General features: G+C 40.6%; 1 protein-coding gene across 1 annotated transcript in view; it reads left to right on the forward strand.

The window, feature by feature from the left end:
* Nucleotides 1-26590, forward strand: part of cps1 (carbamoyl-phosphate synthase 1, mitochondrial) — a 255494-nt gene that overhangs the window by 17654 nt on the left and 211250 nt on the right. The window contains exons 6-13 of the mRNA XM_084309709.1: nucleotides 373-465; nucleotides 1010-1099; nucleotides 2065-2193; nucleotides 6188-6294; nucleotides 11495-11636; nucleotides 13860-13937; nucleotides 18265-18363; nucleotides 20614-20709. Of these exons, the coding sequence (XP_084165835.1) occupies nucleotides 373-465; nucleotides 1010-1099; nucleotides 2065-2193; nucleotides 6188-6294; nucleotides 11495-11636; nucleotides 13860-13937; nucleotides 18265-18363; nucleotides 20614-20709 (834 nt within the window). The remainder of the gene's footprint in view (nucleotides 1-372; nucleotides 466-1009; nucleotides 1100-2064; nucleotides 2194-6187; nucleotides 6295-11494; nucleotides 11637-13859; nucleotides 13938-18264; nucleotides 18364-20613; nucleotides 20710-26590) is intronic.

Consider the following 26590-nt stretch of genomic DNA (forward strand, 5'->3'; position numbering starts at 1 on the left):
AAACTTTTCTTTGGAAACGATTTTTTCCGAGGAAGAGTGAGTGGTGGCCATGCCCAGTACTAAGTAGCACGCCACTAGGGGCGGGGCCTGGCAGGTGAGGGGTGTATTTTGGTTTTATTCGTTGATGCAGTACAATAGGTACATGAGATGAGGTATATCTCGGTATGGCTTAAGAGCGGGACGCTTAGCCAGTACTCATATAACTAGGTTATATACATAACCTATCGTTAACCTTTCACTACCACACTACAGAAGGTGGTAGTGAAAGGTTAACCTTCTGTAGTGTGGTAGTGAAAGTGTTAACCCTTATTGTATTTACTTATTTTTCTATCGCCCAGCCCTAATTCCTAATATCTATGTTGGTTTGACCAGGGCACAGTCCTGGGGAAGATTGAGTTTGACGGGCAGCCTGTGGAGATATCAGACCCCAACCAGAAGAACCTGGTAGCAGAGGTTTCAACCAAGGTAACCCATGTTGGCCACCTGTACAGGCTTCCTACATAGCTATAGAAAACCATATATGAACCAATTTTAGTTATTTTCTTAAATGGCACTAAATATAACACTAGAAGTCTGAAAAGTGTGTGTGTTGGGGAAAGGTTGTCAGTTTGATACTCAAATAATTACACTTTTTCTATTGTTGTAGACTCACTATTTGTTGCTGTGAGGATTAATCTTCAGCTATGAGTGATGTGGTCTAGTACTCTAGTTGACAGTCATACTGTGATCTTTGTTGCTGTGAGGAATAATCTTCACCTATGGAGTGATGTGGTCTGTCCAGCCAATAATCACATACATCATGTCTAACACCAGCCAAACCCTGTCAATAAATGATTATCTGGAAAAGATATGGAATTCTGAAATGGAAAATTGTGTACTATGAAACACTTGTGGACACATAAAACACTTGGTCTTAATTCTGAGACCAGTTCTAACTGTTAAATAGTGTAACATGACAGCATGTTGTGCTGAACGGTGGTCTCCACTCTCCCTGCACTGTCCCTTCCAGGAGATCCTGGTGTTTGGGAAAGGAAACCCCATCAAAGTAGTGGCCGTGGACTGTGGTATCAAGCACAACATCATCCGCCTCCTGGTCAAGGTGAGCAGTAGAGGATTCACTCTCTATAAGTAATCCTTGTGCTGACCATTATGGCACTTTAGTAATAACTTTTTAGTGTGTATCCCTTTTTCCAGCATTAGGAGATGAAGGATTATTAACAGTTGGTTATAGACCTTTTCTAACTGGACAACATAGAACTTGTGTGTTGCAGTGTTTGCTAATACAATAGCTGATTAGCATAATAAGAAGAGGATAGATCAAGTGTCGTCATAGCAACATTCGAAAGTGGTTTCTCTCGTTACCACTGTGAGACAAATCGCATTGTAAGATGTAAGTGCTGAATAAATGCTGATAACCTCCGCGGGAACGTTGAGGCTGTGAGCCATGGTTTTTCTTATAATTCTAGATAGCTGACAGGAAATAAACTGGAGTCCAAGCTGTTCCCCTAGTGGCATAATTCACCTGAAAAGATACAGATTTAGTGGAATTGCATTGCTAGGGAACGGCTTGGACTGCAGTTGAATTCCTGTTGCAGTGTTTGCTAATATCAACTGAAGTGTAGTCCATTTTTAACGTTTATGTTGTCAAGTTGAAAACGTCTAATATAAAAGGGGTAGTTCACTCTTCTAAGAATCCTGTCTGACTTGTCTTGAACTGGGAGTCACTTCAGTCTATCTAATAAGTAATCACTTGCACTGGTAACCGCCTAACTGTATAACTACTTTATATGGCAACATCTTCAGAGAGACATGCTATGGGACCCAATTTGCTTCTGCTAGCATTGCTAACAATCTATGTGCCCAATATCTCAAAAACCTTAACACTGGTGTGATTGCTTATTAGACACATATAAAGAGGTATCACTTTAAAACATCTGGAATTATAAAAACAAACAGAAAACTCACAAAACATAGAGGTTTAATATCCCTATTTAAATCCTGAAGAAAACCCACTTTATGATTGAGTTGAAAGTTAACTGACCCCTGACCCTGGTCTTTGTGCAGAGGGGTGCTGAGGTCCACCTGGTGCCTTGGGACCAGGACTTGTTAAGTCTGAAGTACGACGGCCTTTTCATCTCCAATGGACCGGGGGACCCCGCGCTGACTCAGACCCTTATCCACAATGTCCGCCAGGTACAGTACCACTTTAACCATAGATATATAAACACTAGATGGCTCAAGGCGGAGTCTCCCGCATAGTTCACCGGCAGCCATCTTGCTTGAGTGGACTACTGCTTTAACACTTTGATTGCCTAAGGCTAAATTCATGATATACCATCCGTTGCCATCTCTATTTGTCTATGGAGAAGTTCCCCTTCTTTGCAGGGCTAAAACCTTTTTAAATTCTATTGCTAGATTGCCATTATTAGGGCCCATTCAAGGTCCTATATGTATTGTTCATTGTGTAGCAACGTTAAACTTTTTCATTCACATATTCATAGTAAAATATGGTCTAAAGTATAAGTATGTTTTCATCTCTTTCTGCAGCTTTCTCCAGAACGTGATTTATAGCCCCAAATGCATTATATTGATGATGAAATACAGTTTGGTAGGAATCTGTGCGAGATCAAAAATTTCAATTGGACGTACTTCTAGAAGTTTCTACGTATCATCTGATGATGACCGGATGGGCGGGGGATCGTTTATAATTCCGTGGGCAGCGTTATATCATTCATCTAGTGTGGGTGATATGATCATCAGAGCAGTTTATATGGAACACGTTCAAAAATAACGCTGAATCTTACCGTATCTTCCTCGCGCCGTTGGACGATGAGCGTGGAACTGAAATATTCCTATTATGGAATGTAGAAATACGCGATCTATTTCCAGGTTGTATAATAGTATATATGTCCAAATCATGTTGTTTATCGAGTTATTGGCAACGGATCGCTATGTATTGTGTCGAGATCGAGTCCCGGGACCTATAGAGAGTGCCCGGAAGTAATATGGACGATCAGCACTTCATCCACATGACTTCCTGTTTGGCGCTTCTGCCGATCGGCCACCAGATGGCGCTCTTGAACCGCTAGAGGGTTGAGAGGAGGCCAGCATTGTGTCTCAGGGCTGCGGAGGAAAACTATGATTTCGATCACAGATTTGTGAAATATTGATATTGAAGACGAGTTACGGCGTCCTCGGCAACTTGAGCATGGCGGGGAAGGACGCCTAAACACGTTTTCGGCACTTAAAGTGTTAAGGTGATGATCTGCACAAACAAAAATACTTGCTGAAATCTTGACGGATTTACAAACGGTTTGGTTTCTTACAAATGTTATTAACGTGGCTATGATTCTTGCTTGGAAGAATCTTTTTATACATTTATTTTCTTTTTTATATGAAAGTCCATTATAAGTATGCAGTATGATAACTACATCTCTGACGTTAACAAACCAAACGGTTGAAAATTGAGCAAGCTATGGTTATTTCAATAGTACATGCACCATAGACATGCATGTTCTGAGTGGGCGTGCTCCACCCACGCAAGATGGCTGCTATGTGGCAACGTCGGTCTCCGTTGGCCAGAAGCGCGGGTGAGTCATCTAGTGATATAACTGTTATATCTATGACTTTAACACCCAGCTCATTTAAAGGGATAGTTCAGATTTTTGGAACCCTAGCAAGTATTTCTTACTTAAGAATGATGTTGTTGATTGGTAGAGTCCTTTCTCAGCACAATCCATGTTATTCCTCATACTAGCTCTGGCTAGCTACAAACCAATGTAAAGTCAATGGGGTCAAGCTCCTGTCTGTACAAGCTGACTGAGGCTCGCTGACATTTACCTTGTCTGCATTGTGGAGTACATTTCACTCACACAGTCTCACTCAGATTGTACAGGAGCATGACCACATTGACTTTGCATTGGTTTGTGGCTAACTATCCAGAGCTAGTATGCTGGTATACATAGGCTACACCAGGGCCGGACTGGGGAAATAATTCATACCGGGAGATATAGTGCGAAATATAGCCCCAGTCAGGCCACTTTTTAAGCGGGGGGTCTGGGGGTCCCCCACCAGGAACATTTTAGTTACAAATACTTAATTTCCTGCATTCTGGTGAATTTTAGTGCATGTGAATCACAAACTAATGAGCCAACAATTGCTTAGTACAATGTACTGTTATGAACTTCAAATAAAACTGTTGTGGCATTAGCAATGCTACTCTCTCCACCTTCAAAAAGAAAAAAAGCAAGAGCACAACATATTTTTCTATTTACTATTATAATACAGTTAACCACTCTCTCCACCTATTCAAACAGAGCAAGAGCACAATACCATATTCAGTTTACTGATGCATCAACAGTTAAAATAGCCCTTTACACAAACATTAAATAACAGACCTTTCATTACAATACTATAATAACAGTAGCCACTGCCAGAATAGTGACACATGTATCGCGTGTGGTGAGCACACGCATGCATGCACAACGAAGACAGAAGATTGCGTTGTCTCAATCATTTTAACTATAAAATGAGCTCAAAGTATGAGCTCACTGACTAAAATTTCCAACAAAAAGCATCAATTGTCAAATAATATTGATCACATTAACTAGACTAGATGTTTTTGAGGAAATTAGAAAGGGAACAACAACTTAACCCTTGTGTCTGATCAGATTCTTATTTTTTTGATAACTGCAGTGATTATGTTTGTAGCCAATATATGTGGCAAAGGTGTGTAATCTTTGAATTATCTTGGAATTATTTTGACTTTCTCTTTCATAAATAGTTTATTCAATTTCAGCCCCGATCATAACCGCCACATATTGTTTTTTGTAATGTCAGATTTAACAACTCCTTTCAGAAAAGTGGGAGTATTTCATTTTCAATCTGAAGTTGAATCAAATATTTATGGAAAGAAAGTGGGAAATTATTTCAACATATAATCTTTTTATGGCGTTTTTCAATTTAGTCCCCTAATATGGTAAGAGTATAATACTTTAGTTTTCAGACACAAGGGTTAAATTATTAATTTGTTTCTTGGCAGATTTAACATTGGGCTTTTGACAGGGGAGATGATGATGCATTGCATGGTAACGTTAGCTAGCTAACATCCACATGTTTATTTTTATCACTGACTAACCTGCTGGTTCCTTGACCTTGGTGCAAGAAAACATTTGATAAATGTTGCCGGATTTAGCAGCATCTCCTGTAAGGGCCTTTCTTTTTCTTTGTTTTATCCCTCTCTGCTCCACCCTTTCTCTTTCTTCCACTGTCCATCTTGACATCAACGTTAAATTGACTTTCGCTCTACTGTATCTCTCCCGAGTCCCTCACTACCTGGCTCAATGCCTGGCTGTTATTCTGCGGCCATTCCATTCGCCGCCTCCGCTGTCAATCAGTTGTATCGCCTGGTCCCGCCTCCACCAATCACAAGCGGCAGCACGGCTCCATTTGTGTGTGTGTGATCCGCGAGAGGGAGAGAGTCAGATAGTTCTCCAACTCTGTTGCAGACAGTGAAATCCTGGTTGTTCCCCACCCACCTAGGTTATCTAACTATCGTGCCGCCACAACTAGAAACAATGGCCTGGCAAAAAAAATTATAATTATAATAAAAAAAAATATATATATATATATTTTTTTATATATACTTTTTTTTGTTTTTATCTGTGCAGGCCAGGCCACCGGGAAAACTGCCGGTGCTCCCGATGTCCAGTCCGGGCCTGGGCTACACTATGCTGATTTATTTTACACAACAAACAGTTTTGCACACATTCATTTAGTTTGACCGTTATTGAGAGTAAATTAGTTTCAATATGGCCACCAGTGATGCCATCGGGGACATTGAATCCTTGTGTTGTGTTAATTACAGCTCAATGAAATGATAAGGTAGCAGTCCCAATGTATTGCTATCTTTACCATCTACATCATTTCATGGAGCTGTAATTAACACAACACAAGGACTCAATGTCCCTGATAACATCCCTGATAGCCATATTCAAACTAATTTACTCTCAATAACTGTCAAAAACTAAATTAATGTGTGCCAAACTGTTTTTGGATGTGTGTGAGCTTCCCACTGCTCGGAAGTGGTTTTGATGGGTCTAATGCAGAGGATGATTTCCCCACAGGGATTAGTAAAGCATAACTTAACTTCTCATATGCCTTCTGTACCTGCTTGTTGTCCTGTAAGGTGCTGGAGAGTGACCGTCCCCAGCCTGTGTTTGGGATCTGCATGGGCAACCAGATTACCGCTCTTGCTGCCGGAGCCAAGTCTTACAAACTGCCCATGGGCAACAGGTAAGCTCTCTACCCTAAACGTGTGGAAGACGCACATGAAATCCACTCCTTAGCGGTAGACATGGGAATGATATTGTGACAAATTAATTAATCACTGGGTGATGTACTAGTCGACATTACAAGTACTAGTCGGTTAATCTAGATTGAATCGACGTTCAACTCCAGTTTATTTTGTACTAGGGATGGGCAAAACTCACAAAATTTCTATTCGATAGTGACTGGAAACAATTCTATTACTAATCGAAAATCTGTTTCATTTCGTTAGATTTTAGGCTGAATCTTCACATGCCAGAATACTTCCAAATATCCATATTAAAAAGCCTTGGTAACTAATCAGTTAGGATACTATGTTCATTAGTCCATTAAAATGTTTATTCTATGAACAATGTTCTCTGACAACCTCTCGGATAGCCCCTTGACACCACATCGCCTGCTCATCAGATCTATCCTGTAGCAATTAAGGACAAGTGAAATTAATTAGATGTTAGGCTTATATGGGTGCTGTAGTCTGACAACAAACACTCATGGAATTCCTGAAGAGCTGCCACCAGTCATTGGCCTGTGTTGTGAGTGATTATGTTAACATGCAGTTTGGTCACCCGTGTTAACCCTTTCACTACCACACTATAGAACAGGGGTGGCCAACCAGTCAGAGACTAAGAGCCACAAAAAAATTACTGTGGTACCACAAAGAGCCACACCATATACCAGCGTTTCTCAACCTTTTTTTTCAGTCACGGCACCCTTCATGCGTTTATAGGTCTCACCCTCTGGCCTCTGAAGTTGCTAATGTCTTTTTTATTTGGGCCTCACGGGGTTAAAAGTACCCTGTGAGACCCACGGTTTCAAAATTACAAAATCACTTTTAGCCATTTAAAAAAATAATGTTTATTTAAAAAATGTTAAAGGGGAACTATTTTACTATTTCTTTCACTATTTGGGCACTTTTACACAATTCCTGTGAGTCTATGGAACACCTAGGTTTTTTTCAAAAAAAATGCATTGTTTTGTATTTCTAATCAAGTACTAAAAACCGCATTTTACCTTAAGATCTTAAGCCGTTTTGAGGCTGGGCTCCAACCACTGTGTGGCCTGGTGCCAACTGCCACATCAACTGCCACATTATTATGCAGCTGAGAAATCTCTGACATCACAGATATGCACATTTTCAGATGACTCAGTTCAGTGAGGGTGAATATTGTGAGAGGAGAATTGGAAGAATTCGCCAATATGAGAATTAGAGACATATATCCTATTAATATAAGTCCACATAGCTAAGAAACAATGGTAAACACTGAAAAAAGCCATTTATAAGATAGTTCCCCTTTAAGCACATGTATAGTCAATTGGTCCTGTTGTTCAGCCTCACAATGCTATTTGATAGTAAATGTGTTTATATGTCCCACCCTCTGGCCTCTGAAGTTGCTAATTTCTTTTTAATTTGGGCCTCACAGGGTTAACCTCTTAAGCCCGAGATATACAGTAAAAGTGTATATTTTCAGCATTATGTTTGTTTACCAATTATTTGAACTGTTATTAGTGAAATATAAGATTATAGAAATCTCAGGGCATTGAGTCGGAAACCGGCGCATATTGACAGGAGGAAGTGGCACAGCCAAAAGTGAGTGTAGTCTTTTGAAGGAAGAGACTCAGGGCTTTCAAATTTCGAAAAACGACCCTACCCAGCTCACACCAGCCCCTGTCAATCATCTGACTTCTGGATTTACTTTTTAATTTCTCTTATTTTTTGTGATTATCTCCCACAAACCTGAACGTTATTGCCATAAAACAGAACGCAGTTAGTTTCTCTACCTTTCTGTGAACGTCTTGCAAAAAACGGTGTTGCAATATGATGAAAAATGGTGGAGAAATTTACATTATAAAAAAGATGGCAGAATTCAGTACTGTATCTACAAAACCTTCTGTTTAATCATCTTCCCTTTATTCATTTGCTTAGATTTTTCAGGTCTGGTCAATTTTAGCATGGTGTTATTTACAGTCAAATATAATTTTTTTTTTTAAATAGAATTGATATTCTCCTTTGGTTCATTACAATTTACTCAAGCCTAGTAACAGACACACTATTTCTGACACTGATCCATATATGTCCCTAGATTCAGATACCAAGAACATGCAAATGGACCATCTAAAAAAAAATTGTAAATGTTTATTCTACGTCCTTATGGAATGAGTGACATAAAAAAAAAAAAGTAAAAAAAAAAAAAAAAAAGTAAAAAAAAAATTAAAAAAATATATATTTTTTTTATTTTTTTTTATTTTTTTTTATGGATGGAAGAGCCGCACATTGACGGGCAAAGAGCCGCATGCGGCTCGCGAGCCGCGGGTTGGCCACCCCTGCTATAGAAGGTTAACCCTTTCACTGTCACCTTAACCGTCTGTAGTGTGGTTGTGAAATGTTAACCGTCTGTAGTTAAAGCGTTAACCCTTTGTAGTGTGGTAGTGAAAGTGTTAACCCTTTGTAGTGGAAGCGTTAACCTGTGGTAATGAAAAGGGTTAATGGGACTGATTGAGTGGCCCCACTTCATATGAAACCACCACCTCACGTGTCAACCTCCGCTAGGGTAAAGGCGACAGTATACTGACTGAAGGAAAGGCATTTGGTCAGGTTTGTGAGAACAAAGTGATCCATCTGCGGAGAATAGAAAGCTCCGCGCTGGCTTCGGCCACCACAGTGTGTAGCGGCTTGCTATCCACACTAGTTGGATTCTCTGCATACCGGCTGTGTGATCATGATTTGTGCAGAGCTGGAGTAAATATGTGGCAAGTATTCATCTGTGTTTCTGTTTCAGGCAAGTCCGTCAGTAACCTGATCAGGCTAAACTTATTTTATACACCTGTTCAAATTGTCATCTACTCCTTATAACACCAGCACTGCTCCCCATACAGTGTTAGATGTTCCCCGTGTTAACACTTCCTTCAGTCAATCCTCCTTCCAATTTGCTACTCCCAGCAGTTGGAACGAGATGGAAAATACTTTGAAAATGGATCCCCCTCACTACTTTTAAGGACTCAAGTGTCGTCATAGCAACAGAGTTGTTTACACACACCTGTAACTGTCACCCTGCCGTTTAACTGACATTTACATTTATCTGTTCTACTTCATGTCTTGCATTACTTGTATTTTTATTACAAGTTTGTTTTAGTGTGTGTTTTAATTATTTCCCTTACCTCTGTGATGTACAGTATATGTATCATCTGTGTCCAATAGTCTGATCTGGATTGTTCTTTTTTGGTAAATTTTATTTTATTTATTTCTTTTACTTTTCCCTGTTACCCTTCGAGAGGCTCTTTGTCATCTCGCCATGTAGTCATTGTAAATACATACATAAATAAATAAAAATGAAATAAACCACAGATTATAGAGGACATGAACTTGTTATCAAAAAACCTGTTCTCACCATAGCGATATAAAGTAGTCCTAGCTGTTAAAAAACAAAACAAAACAAAAATTCCCAGAATGCCTTAGCTCGCTGGACTACCGCACACGTGATTTTTTTTCCGTAGCCGCAGTTTGCGAAGACGCTCTCTGATTGGCTAGCCCGCGTACAGCGAAGACCCTCTCTGATTGGTTTAGCTCCGACGGGCTCTGGGATAGAAATGTCCGCCTTGTACATATATATATATATTTTTTATCCACTTTTTCTCCTTTTTCTATTTTTCTCCCATCCCAATTCCACTGTGCCAATTCTCCCCTCCCCTGTCTTGAACGTTGCTCGCATATGCCCCCCACTGGCCGGTTGTAGGGAGGATAGAAGCCTTGCGTCACGTGTCCCCTCCGATACACGAGGAGGCAGCCTGTCACATCTTTTCACCTGCCAGCGCAGACTCTCATTGGCGAGGTGTAACGTGTGGGAGGCTCACACTACCCCCGCCATTTCCTGTCTCTGCTGTGCAGGTGTCCCCAACCGACCTGTAGGAGTCGCTGTCCACAACGTCCAGATTACCACCCATCGACTTCCACCCGCTAACTCTGCCAATTGAGTTAGTATGACGGCTGGCCCAAGCCGGAGCCAACGCCGACAGCCGGAGTCGAACCCAGTGTCTCTTGCGTTGGTGACGAGCGCAATGTCCACTGCGCCACCCAGCCGTGTACATATATATTCTCTGCTTCGAAGTGGTTATGCTTTGGCCCTCTTTCGAAGTGGGTTATGCTTAGAGTTTGGAATCAGGACTGGTGGTCCATCGCCCTGCTCTAAAGATAAACTCTAAGCATAACCCACTTCGAAAGAGGGCCAAAGCATAACCACTTCGAAGCAGAGAATATATATGTTCAAGGCGGAAGAGCCCTTCGGAGCTAAACCAATCAGAGAGGGTCTTCGCTGTACGCGGGCTAGCCAATCAGAGAGAGTCTTCGCAAACTGCGGCTACGGGAAAAAAATCACGCCTACCGCACACCAACACCTTTGATCTTGTATTGTCTGTAACCACCAACCATAAAATGATTGCATCTTACTGAAAAGTAAATTAACATAAAGTGGACAGCCTTACAAAACTATTGCTGCCCATTTTCACCCAAAAAATTAAATATGCTACTTTATTTTCAAAAGACATCTTTGATCTTATATCGCCCGTATCCTATATGTCTAAGATGTCTTTGACCTTATATCACCTGGTAAACAGATGTCGTAGTTCAAAACTATATATAAAATCCTATAAGGGTTTGAAACATGTAACCTTACAACAAACAACATAGCATAACGTATATTTAATGCATTGTATTACCTTCAATGTGTAGCAATGTAGTTTTAATATAAAACATTTTCCACCACCAACCTACACAATGTTATTGTTAAATGCCAAAAATAGAAGTAGTGCATATTACAGAAAATCAAAAGGAATCAACATTCCAACAAATGCTACACATTTACATTTTTAAAAAGGACACACAGTCACACACATAATACTCATATCCTATGTGTGGTATCCAGGCCTGGCCTTCATCCATAAATTACCTTCAGAAAAAAGTTCCCTGATTTATTTCGCAAGACCACTGCCACATCTGGCAGCTTTGTACAATACATAATACTAACTGAACTGTCGCTGACATTATCAAATCCAAGACCTTCAGAATCTCTCACAGATCATGGGTAGTTTACATTATGTATACAGTTATGGTTTATGGTTAATGCTTACGGCAAGGATTATTCAATTAAAATGCTGTGTGACTGTTGTTTGTTAGAGGTCAGAACCAGCCGGTGCTGAATATAATGACGGGCCAGGCCTTCATCACTGCCCAGAACCACGGCTACGGCATTGACAGTGAGTCCCTGCCCCCAGGCTGGAGCCCACTCTTCATCAACGCCAATGACGGCACCAACGAGGTCTGGATCACTTGGCATTACATTTTTGCCAGGGCAGTATTTTAATATTATTGTTTATCGTCTTTCAATGGGATCATATTGTGAGAAATATTGTGATATAGTTGTACATTCAGATTCAGATTCAGATTACTTTATTCACCATTTTATACAGGTACAAAATGGAACGTGATTTGACATTACAGTGCATGCTTTTTTCACAAATTAAGAACAATACAACAGTAAATAAATAATTATAAGTAAAGTGCAAGACGGGACAGAACAGTGAGACAACAATAAGACTGTGAAAGTGCAGTGGTTGGGGACATGGATACAGTGCAACACAAAGTTCAAGTCCAGAAGTCCAGCCCTAGCAGCTCGCCATAGAGGGGGGGGGAGCAGGGGGACACCTGACTCGTTTACCAGGCGAGCCGCTGAGGGGAAGAAACTGTGGCGGGACTTTAGTGTCTTGGGCAGCTGTAGCCGCCTGCCGTGGGGGAGCATGTTGTCTCAAGTAAGGATGAGCTATTATTAACACAAAAAAGAATCTCACAAAATGATCTGTGAAATATAATTTAAAAGTGAGTTTTTCTTCACACTTTACATTACCATGTAGTTAATTGGATCACATTGGATGGATTATTTAGCATGTGATATTGCCTACATAAACAGCAGACATTGTGACATCTAGAGCTGTCTCCATTACCATGTTTTGGTCTTCGAAGCTTCAGTAGTAATTATCAGCAAATAATCTAAGCTTCATTCTCCCGCACACAAAGTTGTGTGGTCATGAGAGCTATGGGGCAGATTGATTTGCTGAAAGTCTCATGACTAAATGTCTTTGAATATTGGATTATTATTTCTATAAGCCATTTATCATCTTGATCAGGGTTTCCGTTAGAAAAAATTGTTGCCGGTCTCCGTGACCTGCAAGATTTCAATCTACCGGACAAATGAGATTAATTCCGGTCATAGTTTATTGAGCTTTAAAACAATTGATATAGGCTATATAAAGAATGTCATCCTCAAGGCATGTAGATTTATAATATTATTACTTAAAACGAGGCTACTTTTGCGTATAGTCATTAATATATTCCAAATAAAATAAGTCCCTCGATACTCCGTGCTGCTGCTGACTTGAAATAAAATAGACCGCGTATGTGGGCAGTCGGTCCGACACTAAACAGCAGTCTGTTATAATCACATTTTTATGAGCTAACGAATTCCGTTATATTGGACATTTGTATTAATTATATCAAGCGAAGAACTGAGAAATTTTGCAGAGAGAGGCGGCAACATTATCGTGGGTTTGCGTGATGTATATCTCCACCTGCCAACGACTTGGTGCTGGTCATAATGTCCGGTGAAAACAACTCCCTCCAAGCACAACTTGACCACCCGAACCGTACCAAAACAGGCCAAAATTAAATAGCCCATGCGACGAACGATTCATTACATTCGTTTCATCGTTGCTCCACCAAGCAGCCGGTCCAACAATGAAAGCTGTTATCAGCGCGAGCCGGCCGCAGTTAGTTTGCAAGAAGCATCCAGCTGCAGACCCGCAGAGCAGCTTTCCAGGTCTGGGGACCGCACTGTGCCAGCAAAGCTGGTGGGTTCTGTGGGTCTGCAGCTGCATGCCTTCCGCAAATCCAGCAGCAAGCTCTCGCTGAGCGAAGCAACGACAACAAACTCAATGATTGTTTCGTTCATCGCATAGGCCACCCAACTCCAGCCCATCCAAATACAATTCAAATAATCAAACTGTGCCCAGAGGGAACTATTTTCACCGGACACTATGACCGGAGAGATTAAATATGTCGGACTTCAACAGATTTTGCCAGTCAAATACCGGTAATTACCGGCTAACGGAAACGCTGATCTTGATGTAGGAAAATTTTTACCAAAAACAAAGAAAACTAAGCATATGAATAGTGATTTTGGCATTGATTACCAGGCAGCGATTGAAGCTTCGAAGCTTCAAAGCATTCGGTTCAGTTCTAGTAACATCCATATCAGAAACAAGTCCTCATTATTACCATGATATTAATTTCTTCATTATTACCCAGCCCTAGTGTGAATGTTAAATGTGTTGTCAGTATGGTTATGATCTGTCATATTTGTTTTCTTACTCTAATCTATTATCTAATCCAATCTAATCTACCATGAAAGGACTAATGAGTGCATCAATGCATGAATGGACATTTAGAATACTGTTGACATGGACTGTTTTCTTCTTGTTCTTCTCAGGGCATCATGCATGATACTAAGCCCATATTCACGGCCCAGTTCCACCCAGAGGCCAAAGGTGGTCCCACTGACACAGAGGTAACATTGGCCTTTCCAACTAAATGCTCATCAAACTATCACTGCATGCCAACAGGAGGACTTGCACAGAATGTTTGTGCAGTCCTCTTGTGTTCCAACATGGCTGCAAACATTGGACCTCATTCTTGAACATGTTCGTAAGTATCTTCGTAATTTTTTTTTACTAATACATTACGAAAATCCTCCTCCGGATTCTTGAATGTGTGAAGCGGTCTTGTGGCCAAAATCATCGCAGCTGGGTTCCCATGAATGAAGAACGTCAGTAATTTTTTAACTAGAAGCACGTTCTGACCCTTATGGGGGAAATATTCAACAGGTAGCACAAAAGCAATTTGCGATTGATCAAAATGAGATTAGATTCGATTAAAATGTATTGTCATTATACAGCACAAGTACAATACACCGAAGATACGTTTGGCATCCAACCAGAGTGCAAATGTAACAGTAAAGTGCAATAGTAAAAATACAATGCACAGGTGATGAAACTGGTTAAAGGCTTCATTTGGGATAAATAGTTGGTGATTGTGTTCACGTCGATTCTACAGACATCCTCGGAATTAAATAATTATAATAATAATAAATACGACAATATTTGTATGGTAATAAAGAATTATGTTTTACATTTATAGTCATGACCCAAATAGGCATATGTCACGCTAAGATGTCATGTTCTACACAGTATGACTTACTACTATATGGCAGCACATATCCGCGATATCCTAATAAAACAAGTGATTTGAATAATAGAAGCCTACTGCTGGAACGATTCATTATGCACATACTGTATACAGTACGTGTGTTTGTGTGTGTGTGCGCGCGCATCTGCCTTATGCATCATCACCAAGCCGTTTCTCGACTGGCTCTTAGATGTGCGCACTAAGCAATGTAAGAAATAAATAAAACCAACAATAAATAATATCATAGAGAACAAGACGGTATATGGAATATCAATACAGTCTATTCCACTATAGCAGGGGTGGCCAACCAGTCAGGGAGACTAAGAGCCACAAAAAAATTACTGTGGTACCACAAAGAGCCACACCATATACCAGCGTTTCTCAACCTTTTTTTTCAGTCACGGCACCCTTCATGTGTTTATAGGTCTCACCCTCTGGCCTCTGAAGTTGCTAATGTCTTTTTTATTTGGGCCTCACAGGGTTAAAAGTACCCTGTGAGACCCACGGTTTCAAAATTACAAAATCACTTTTAGCCATTTAAAAAAATAATGTTTATTTAAAAAATGTTAAAGGGGAACTATTTTACTATTTCTTTCACTATTTGGGCACTTTTACACAATTCCTGTGAGTCTATGGAACACCTAGGTTTTTTTCAAAAAAAATTCATTGTTTTGTATTTCTAATCAAGTACTAAAAACCGCATTTTTCTACCTTAAGATCTTAAGCCGTTTTGAGGCTGGGCTCCAACCACTGTGTGGCCTGGTGCCAACTGCCACATCAACTGCCACATTATTATGCAGCTGAGAAATCTCTGACATCACAGATATGCACATTTTCAGATGACTCAGTTCAGTGAGGGTGAATATTGTGAGAGGAGAATTGGAAGAATTCGCCAATATGAGAATTAGAGTCATATATCCTATTAATATAAGTCCACATAGCTAAGAAACAATGGTAAACACTGAAAAAAGCCATTTATAAGATAGTTCCCCTTTAAGCACATGTATAGTCAATTGGTCCTGTTGTTCAGCCTCACAATGCTATTTGATAGTAAATGTGTTTATATGTCCCACCCTCTGGCCTCTGAAGTTGCTAATTTCTTTTTAATTTGGGCCTCACAGGGTTAACCTCTTAAGCCCGAGATATACAGTAAAAGTGTATATTTTCAGCATTATGTTTGTTTACCAATTATTTGAACTGTTATTAGTGAAATATAAGATTATAGAAATCTCAGGGCATTGAGTCGGAAACCGGCGCATATTGACAGGAGGAAGTGGCACAGCCAAAAGTGAGTGTAGTCTTTTAAAGGAAGAGACTCAGGGCTTTCAAATTTCGAAAAACTACCCTACCCAGCTCACACCAGCCCCTGTCAATCATCTGACTTCTGGATTTACTTTTTAATTTCTCTTATTTTTTGGGATTATCTCCCACAAACCTGAACGTTATTGCCATAAAACAGAACGCAGTTAGTTTCTCTACCTTTCTGTGAACGTTTTGCAAAAAACGGTGTTGCAATATGATGAAAAATGGTGGAGAAATTTACATTATAAAAAAGATGGCAGAATTCAGTACTGTATCTACAAAACCTTCTGTTTAATCATCTTCCCTTTATTCATTTGCTTAGATTTTTCAGGTCTGGTCAATTTTAGCATGGTGTTATTTACAGTCAAAGATAATTTTTTTTTTAAATAGAATTGATATTCTCCTTTGGTTCATTACAATTTACTCAAGCCTAGTAACAGACACACTATTTCTGACACTGATCCATATATGTCCCTAGATTCAGATACCAAGAACATGCAAATGGACCATTTAAAAAAAAATTGTAAATGTTTATTCTACGTCCTTATGGAATGGGTGACATAAAAAAAAAGTAAAAAAAAAAAAAAAAAAAAAAAAAAAAATTTATATGGATGGAAGAGCCGCACGTTGACGGGCAAAGAGCCGCATGCGGCTCGCGAGCCGCGGGTTGGCCACCCCTGCACTATAGCTACATCCGCGCGATTGGGTTTAGTTCTTATTTACTTATTTATTTATTTTCGGACATGGTTCGTTGAGTCATGACTATAAATGTAAAACATAATTGTTAATGATACAAATATTGTCATATTTATTATTATTATAATAATTAAATTCCGAGGATGTCTGTAGAATCGAAGTGAACACAATCCCCAAGGATTTCTCTCAAATTAAGCAGTTCGTAAATCCTGTTCGTAGCTACAAACAAATGTACGCAAAAAAGCCGTTCGGGAATGCCAAAACATTTTGTAAATAGAGTTACGAAGAAATGTGTTGGTAACTTTCTCCCTTCGATAATGAGGTCCATTGTTTTGTACATGGCAATGGAGGAGACAAAACAACAACGGTTGCTATGTACATGACAACAAAAAGTAATAATTTGATGTCTTATTATTACTGGATCTTGTAAACAAGTCACAGTGGAACAGTAATATTATGCTAGTCAGGGATGTGATTTTTCCATTTTTAACCGGATTTCAGTTTTTTCGGACCTAAAATCAAGGAAAAAATTGTACAAAAAAAAAAGATTAACATTTTTTTTAATATATGTTTTGATTATTTTCCCACCTGGTCTAAGTGAAACGCGAAAGCAACATTTATCAGACCTGCTATTCTTGCATAACAGATTTTCATTGGCTATCGATAATGTTAGCAGTTTTGTTGAGTGGCGCGAGATGCTGTAAAGACGTCAACACACTAGGAAACACTAACACTGGATTGCTTTTGTAAAACTGACCAACCAGGGAAGGTTACTTGCAAGCAGTGCAGCAGTCTGCCACTCAACACTACTCAAGGGAGAGCAAGCATTGTCCAGTTAATGTGAAGCTCTGTAGAAACATCAAACTCTCAAGCATCAGGTACAGAAGCCAACCTAGACATAACCAAGAAGCTGAGATGGAGAAATGTCACCACCTTCATTCTCAAAATCGACCTGAGAGCAAAAGAAAAGCAAAAGAGTCCATTAGTCCAACTGCAGCCCTTCGCAGTAGGCAAGACTTCGAGAGGAGGCAGTTACAGGTGTTGCACAATCTGGTTGCAAAGAAGAAAAGATAAGGTCCTAACGTTAGTGTTTGAGCCAGGATGACTTGGGAGGGGTCAAGATGACCCCCTTAAAAATGTTTAGGGGGACACTGATATATTTGATTCATTTTCTTTGTCCCTTTCCTCTCCCACCTTCCTCTTCCCTGTGAACAGTTCAATATATACAAATAAAATGTGTTCATTCATTCAAATGGAGTGTTTATAAAAATAAATAGGATTGTTTAGAACATTTTCAGGTTTTTTTCTTAAGGCACAATCACATCCCTGGCTAGTAATATTATATTTCTGATGGTGTGTGTGTTGGGCAGTGGGGGGTTTTACAGCAGCTGAGCACACAGTGGGTGCTTTGCTGACGAGAACAGTCTGATCAGGGCCTTGTTTCCCAAAATAATGTTCACAGTAAGATCATCTTTGTCCATTGCTGTCCTATGTGCGTACAATGGGTCAGATGATCCAATCTCTGTACATGTATAGATGTTTTTGGGAAACCTGGCACCCTTCAGATATGAACAGCTAAACCTAATAATATGATTCCTCTGCTCCATAGTGTTCTATCTGAACTGACGCCCCCTGTTTCTTTGTTTGTGCAGTTCCTATTCGATGTCTTCATATCCCTGATCAAGAATGGGAAGGGTGCTAACATAGAGTCAGTCATGCCCAAGAAGCCGGTGATTCCACCCAGACCCAAGGTCAGTCACATGGTAGCTCCTCCCACACCCGCAAAAACTCACTCACATTCTGTCCTCTTGATTTACCCCACAGTGTAACGTGTCTAACAACAACATCCTCTTGCTAGCTAACGTTAGTGCTAACATCAGCTGCAAAACATCAGAGCGGGTATTAGCTATCGACCGCTACGGTTAACGATAGATAACGTTGTCAAAGGTGGAAATGCTACAGAGCATTTGGACATAACGTTAGCTAATGTTACCAGTAGCAAATATTTCAAAATATTTTCTTGCTCTAGTATATTTGGAACTAGCTGAAATGGAAACGGGTACTGTTGCACTGTGGGGTATACCTGGAGCGCGGATGATGTCAAACATGGGGGAAGACATCTTTAATACAGTTGGCCATTGGTTCCATGAAACTGCTTCCTTGTGAATGAAGCTTCAAGCTTTATGTATGTGTATCATCATCAGTAGTATTATTGGGATGCTTTCCACCACAATATTGTATCGAATATTTCTGACGTTATGTCAGAAATATTCTTGAAAATGGAAAAATAAATGGTAATTTAAAGGTCCATGGAAATGGCATTCATCGCAAGCATTCCCCGATTTGATGTGTTTCTGAATGCGACAGATCTTCAGGGTAGGGGTAGGGGGCGGGAGGTCAATTTGATTGATGTTTGACATTATCCGTGTGTTGGAGGGTGTGGTTCAAATTTAATTGCATTGGACTTTTTTTATTGTGTTCGCCCTCAAGCACAGAGTGACTTAACTCACGGATTATATACTTTTCCAGGAAGAGATACAAAATATTTTTTGTGAATTTCTCTGCACATAGTGATAAATAGAAGAGAACTAGCTGCACACAAAACGAGTACTATGGAAAAATTTTCATTTCATGGGATTTTTTGCCTGGGAATCTAAAGGACCTTGGATTTCATCAAGTAATTCATCAAGTAGTTCTATGAAATAGAAAACGTGTGTTGAATTGCAGTCTATTGCAGAATCAAATTGCAGTACAGGTATCACAGATCGTTAAAGGACCCCTTCACTCAAACATTTGCTGTTTCTCTACAGTTAACTCCTCTTGGAGACATGACTTTGACTATACAGATTATTTGTACAGAACTTGTCACCAGAGTGCCCTTTTCACATTCTTCCACTGGAGGGGGGGGGGGGGCTTCTCTGTACTTCCTCAAAATAATGAGCTGCCTGTGTTATGGAGCTAATCCTGCAAACCTATCATGGTTGCTATTACCCAAATTTTTGGTGAACCGCTTAGGTGGTAAAAGTGAAAGTTAACCGGCTTGGGGGACGACGTCATGGGAAAATGTGAGAGGGGTGTTCATAGATCCTTGCCTTCTCAATTCCGTAGTTTATTGAACATTTTTGGTGGGAAAAACCATAGCAAACTAATTGTTACTCAATATACAATAATATATTAAAGTGTTAAAAATTAGGGGATGAGGTGGGCGGCTACGTGGCGTAGTGGGCAAGGCGCTCGCCACGAATGCGGAGACGCTGGGCTCGCCTGTTCGAGCCCAGCGCTCCACATTGCTTTCAGTTTAGCTGGTCGTTCATACTAATACACATTGGCCGTATTAGGGGGTGGGAAACTGATGGGTGGGGATCGGGCGTTGTGGACAGCGACTCCTACAGGTCGGTTGGTGCGCCTGCGCAGTAGAATCAGGAAGTGTCGGGGGCAGCGTGAGCCTCCCACGCGTTACTCCTCGCCACTGAGAGATCGAGCTGCGCAGGTGAAAAGATGCGACTGCTGTTACCTCAAGTACCGGAGGGGACTTGTGCTATGTATGACTTAGTCCACATTGCAGCCGGCTTGTGGGAGGCAAGAAACAGCGTTCGTGACAGGGGAGGGTTGAATTGGATGATACGAAATTGGGATGGGAGAAAACATAGAAAATGGGAGAAAAAGTGGACAAAAAAAAAATTAGGGGATGAGGGGATCTTTAAGAACACATCAGGGGGCGACAGTGGCTCGGGAGGTAGTGCAGTCGTCTGGTAATCCGGAGGTTCCCGGTTCGATTCCCACTCCTCCCGGGCAGCGTGTTGAAGTGTCCTTGAAAAAGACACTTACCCCCTAATTGCTCCTGATGAGCAGGTAGGCGCCTTGCATGGTTGACTCCGCCGTCGGTGTGTGAATGTGTGTGTGAATGGGTAAAATGTGAGGAACAAATTGTAAAGCGCTTTGGATAAAAGCGATATATAAATGCAGCCATTTACATCAGGATCTCTCTGTCCTGTCTGCAGGTGTCCAAGGTGCTGGTCCTGGGCTCTGGGGGCCTGTCCATTGGCCAGGCTGGAGAGTTTGACTACTCTGGATCTCAGGCTGTTAAGGCCCTGAAGGTGAGAGAATAGCAGAGGAGCTGTTTGTCTTGTTGATGCAGAGAAAAACCGGAGACACCAGATCAAGAGAGATGGAATTAGAAAGAAGGAAAAGCCACTATTAAAAGCCCTACAACCTAAAGAGGAAGTCTGAACAACATTATATAATATTATATGCAATGTTAACCAAATAGTTGCTCCTGAGGCAATTTAGCCTCATATTCAAATTACATAGTTATTTGAATTGCATATCTTGGCCGACATGGATGAATGGCATTGCCATTGAGTAGTGGCTAAGGCTACGTTTAGACGGAGAGAGTCTGAACAGAAACCACAAAAGTCGTCTTGCGGTCTCACTTTTAATTTTGCGTTTAGACTAGCGTTTTGGGATGGAATTCTGCGTGCAGACGACGCTGTAACGACTCGAGACGACGGAGCCCCACTGTCACACGATTGGCGCATATGTCACATGACGTGCTGTGAAGACCCGCCCTACTCTGCCTCTGATTCGCAGACTGTGGGTGGGGAATGTGATTGGACCAAAGCAGAGTCACTCACAGACAGTGGGTCCAGTACTAATAGTTGTGATAGACGCGGGACAGATTCTTGTGTATTTAAAAGTACTGCCAATGTAGCCTTCAGGTGATCGCCATGGATAGAATCAGACATGCTTTGTTTACGCTTCTAGGCTACTGGCGCATGCCTGTGATGTAAGCAGTAGGCGCGACGAGAGCCTTGACAACCCTTTCGTCATCGTTTTATGCGGTTTGACAGTATAGATGATAGCGCAAAGGTTTATTGTTTCTAGGAATTCCACCCTGGAAGGTGGTCTCACTTTTTTTCGGTTTCACCCCGTAAAAACGCTGTTTCCGTATAAACGAAAGGCACATCCGAAAAAATATTTTTGCGTATTCACCTGCTAGCGTTTCCGTCTAAACAGGGCCTAAGTGTGGTTTATGAGCTGCCGATAAAAAATAATACTAATAATCCGGACTGTTAGGATTGCCACAGTGATGTAGAATTTCCCATGACTAATAAACTCATGACAACACCAGTATTACTAGTGACACCGGACATTTTACAAAATTATGCTCAATATCTGTAGATCTTGATCTTTAACGTTATGCGGCTACATTGGTCCGTTGTGTCTGTTGGTCTACATCTGTTTTTAATATATTTTCAATGGCGAGTATCCATTTGTTGGACAGACAGAGTTGACGTTAGGTTCTAATAAAAAAATAAACCAACGGACAGTAAAGTAAGGCCTTCCCTCAATTTCCTACATTGATGGATCAATGTAGTTGCAGCTGTTAGCATCGCGTAAACATAAACTACTCTGTACTGCGTTTCTGCTGCACAGACACTTTCACTTTATAATGTTGTCTGACTAAGTATAGATAACATGCTTAGTATTTTATTTAACAGTTGTTTATTTGATGAACGTGGGTACTGATATGCGAAAATGAACTAAAGTGCGTTTTATTTCTATATATAAAAAATAATAATAAAAAAGAAAGCATACACCGGTGCAAGTCAAGTAAGTGTACTCAATGGATCCCTTAACACAGAGTAACACTGGTATCAGCGACTACCACAGATTCACAATGAGGAGAAGTTTTGTCTCGCTTTACTCACATCAGCATTAACACACTGAGTGCCACGCCCCTTTGACCATATATGGGCTAGAGTGGCAGTAAGGAAGTCAGTTTGGAGTAGTTTGGAGAGTTCTAGTAATTCCAGAGAAATTCCGCGATAATAATAATAATAATAATAATAATAATAATAATAATAATAATAATAATAATAATAATAATAATAATAATAATAATAATAATAATAAACTTTATTTGTATAGCACCTTTCATACAGAAACTGCAGCTCAAAGTGCTTCACAACAGAAAAAAGACAGGCATAAAATGAGCACATAAAGTGCAGAGATATAAAATCACAGTTTTTCACATTAGGATCTAACATCCCAACAGGCCACCTAGTTTATGGTTTGATTCAGTTTTAAATAGACAATAATACAAACTAGACAATTCCGCGTGGGGGAAATTGTGAAAGTGTGGGTGACGCCTGTGCACCGCCGGCCAACGGGAGAGGGTCTCTCGCGAGTCTCTATGACAAACGGTTCAAAAGATACAAAAAGGGGGCACGGCCTAAGGATCGGGGGAGTGGTCAACACAGACCAATGAAAGAGGATATCCCTACTGAGTGCAATGACACAACCCGCAAGTCGCATAGCACACTATTACACTATTACACACTATTACACTATTACACTATTACACACTATTACACTATTACACACTATTACACAATATTACACACTATTACACTATTAGACTATTACACACTAATACACTATTACACACTATTAGACTATTACACTATTACACTATTACACTCTATTACACTATTACACACTATTACACTATTACACACTATTACACTCTTACACTATTACACACTATTACACTATTACACTATTACACACTATTACACTATTACACTATTACACACTATTACACTATTACACACTATTACACTATTACACACTATTACACTATTACACACTATTACACTAGCACACTATTACACTATTACACTATTACACACTATTACACTATTACACTATTACACACTATTACACTATTACACTATTACACACTATTACACATTATTACACTATTACACTATTACACACTATTAGATACTATTACACTATTACACACTATTACACTATTACACACTATTACACTATTACACACTATTACACTATTACACTATTACACTATTACACTAGCACACTATTACACCATTACACTATTACATACTATTACACTATTACACTATTACACACTATTACACTATTACACACTATTACACTATTACACTATTACACACTATTACACTATTACACACTAATACACTATTACACTATTACACTATTACACACTATTACACTATTACACACTATTACACTATTACACACTATTACACTATTACACTATTACACACTATTACACTATTACACTATTACACACTATTACACTAGCACACTAGCACACTATTACACACTATTACACTAGCACACTATCACACACACTATTGTACTGAGTACAATGGCACAATCCGCAAGTCTCTACGACAAACGGTTCAAGAGATACACTAAGGGGGTGTGGCCTAAGGGGGCGTGGTCTAATGATCGGGGGAGTGGTCAACATCGACCAATGAAAGAGGATATCCCTACCGAGTACAATGGAACAACCCGCAAGTCTCTACGACAAACGGTTCAAGAGATACACTAAGGGGTGTGGCCTAAGGGGGCGTGGTCTAAGGATCGGGGGAGTGGTCAACATCGACCAATGAAAGAGGATATCCCTACCGAGTACAATGGCACAACCCACAAGTCTCTACGACAAACGGTTCAAGAGATACACTGAGGGGGTGTGGCCTAAGGGGGCGTGGTCTAAGGATCGGGGGAGTGGTCAACATTGACTACATCGAGGACATCCCTACTGAGTACAATGACACAACCCGCAAGACAGAGGGCGCTGTCAAGCAATTCAGTACTGCAACACAAGGGCGATTAAGGGTTAAGTCCATGAGAGGTCATTGGTAGGTCAGCTGTTCCCTTGAGCCATGAGCCACACACCTGTTAGGCTGATGCAATCATGCATCAGGTGATGCAATCACGAATGACTCAGCATTTTCACTTTGAATGTATTCCAATGAGGGCAGACGCATGACTGCATTGTCACAATGATTAAAAGCAAACGATAAGAGATGAAGCGTTGTGACTCGCACATGAGCACTTCAAGGAGTAGGTGAAGGGTTGTGTGCGATATTGTGGCATTCCGTCGACAATTGTGGCCGCGGTGACGATCGGAACAGAAGGGGGGGAAAAGCAAAATAATATGTTTTTTCTAGAGTGGCTAGCCATTGGTGTCTATGGGGAGGAGAACCTTCAAACAAATGGTCATCAGTTGAGATAGAAATGTCCAATTCCATTTATTTTTCTTTTGTGAGCGAACAGACAGCAGTGTCATCGTTTTGATGTGTTTTTTTTTTCTACGTCCAAAATTGAGATCACTTTCGCAATTTACCCAAGGTGGTGGAAAAAAATTTATTTAAACTCCTGCACTCTAACTTGCAATGCATTTCCAATGGGACCGACATTTTCCTGTTTTTTTTTTTTGATCACATTTTTTATTATTAATTACACGAAACAGGACAACACAATAACCACAGTAACAAAAAACATAACTTCACAGGAGAATAACAAACAATAATAATACAGAATAATAAATTATAAAGACAAAAGAAAAAGAACAGCGTCCAACCTATCAAATACAGATGGCAATTTCAATAACAAAAATGTCTTCAAACATGCCAACCTTTCCCCACCTTTACAAGTGGAGTGACTTAAAAGATTGTTTATGAGAGTGTTGCCGCAGATTTATTGTAGATAGCCTAGGTCCCTTACACATGTTCAAGACTGCCAAACTCGCAGAAGGTAAAGTGTAAGAAGAAAGAAATTCTTCCTCCAAGTTGGTTAACAGGTCAATCAGTCTGCCAATATTAGTCCCTTGGGGAGATGGCATGTGAATTGACATATAGCGCAGAATAGCTAAATACCTACCCCCCCTAAAATCCCCCCAGTCAAAGTTAAGAAGGACAAGACAGAAACCAAGACAGACAAGACATTTCCTCCTCCCCCTCCCCAGAGACCGCCGGACCCCCCCGATCAAGCGCCCCAACCCCGCTCAGCCGCACACGGCGGTCTTTACCTTCTCAGCTGCTGCGAACCACAGGTAAATTCCAGCCTGCCCCACCCCGATCACCCGGGCCGTGGATATCTCAAGATAAATCACATCCAATAGAGTAAGGGACCAGTTAATCATTGTAAGCTTCTCAGGCTCCTTCCATCTCATTGCTATTAGCTTCTTCGCTGCTGTGACGCCCGCTAGGACAACCCTTTTCAGTTGTACGGACGCGGGTAGTGTCGTTATATCGTTCAGGAGTAGCGTAACAGCTGTGAATGGGATAGTTAAGCCACACAGATCTGAAAGTTTGTCCGTTATTGACCTCCAGAAGCGGGCCACTGGTGGGCAATCCCAATACATATGCATATAAGTGCCAGTGGCCTTTTGAGAGCACAAAGTGCACCGAGAGTCGGTTATCAGTCCCATAGCAAATAGCTTCCTAGGTGTAAGATAGGTCCTATGAATATAATTAAAATTAATTTGCTGGTGATTGGGGTTGCGGGAAGATAATGCCACATTTGCCCAAACATCATCCCAGTCAAACTCGGGGTCCAACTCCGGGATATCCACACGCAGGGGAGGAAACAAACTTTTTGGCTTACCAGCCAACTGGCGAGTATCTGATTTTTTTTACCAGCCAAACAGATTTTTTACCAGACAAAAAAAATCGCTAATTGTGATAATTACTTCTTTGTATGTCAAGCCGCGTCAATGTTGTGTATGCATCTGGGTAGGCACACTGTGCCTTTAAGACAGCACGGTGGTCTTACGACAGTGCTGTGACGTACCGTGGCGTCAAGTGTTGTGGTAACGTCAGTTGGGTTGGTGTGCTGTTGTCTGGTTGAGCTTAGCTAGCCCCTTTCGTGACTGCGATGTGCAAGCCAGGGGCTTTTGAGCATGAAATAAAATGTCTAACCTTACGTCGTAGTCCGGTGCTTTTTCGGAAACATTATAGTCATAACAGATACACCTAACGTTAGCTGGCTGCGTTGAGCACACGGGGCTAACGTTAGCTAGCAAGCAGCTATATAACGCTAACTAGAAGCTAACCACTGTGTACAGTTCCAGTAGACAACATTACACCTCTGATTTAAATGTGTCCTTAGTAACTTATACTCGATGGTTGTACTAGG

This window comes from Notolepis coatsorum (genome assembly GCF_963971535.1).
Source record: "Notolepis coatsorum genome assembly, chromosome: 3".
Classification (NCBI taxonomy): domain Eukaryota; kingdom Metazoa; phylum Chordata; class Actinopteri; order Aulopiformes; family Paralepididae; genus Notolepis; species Notolepis coatsorum.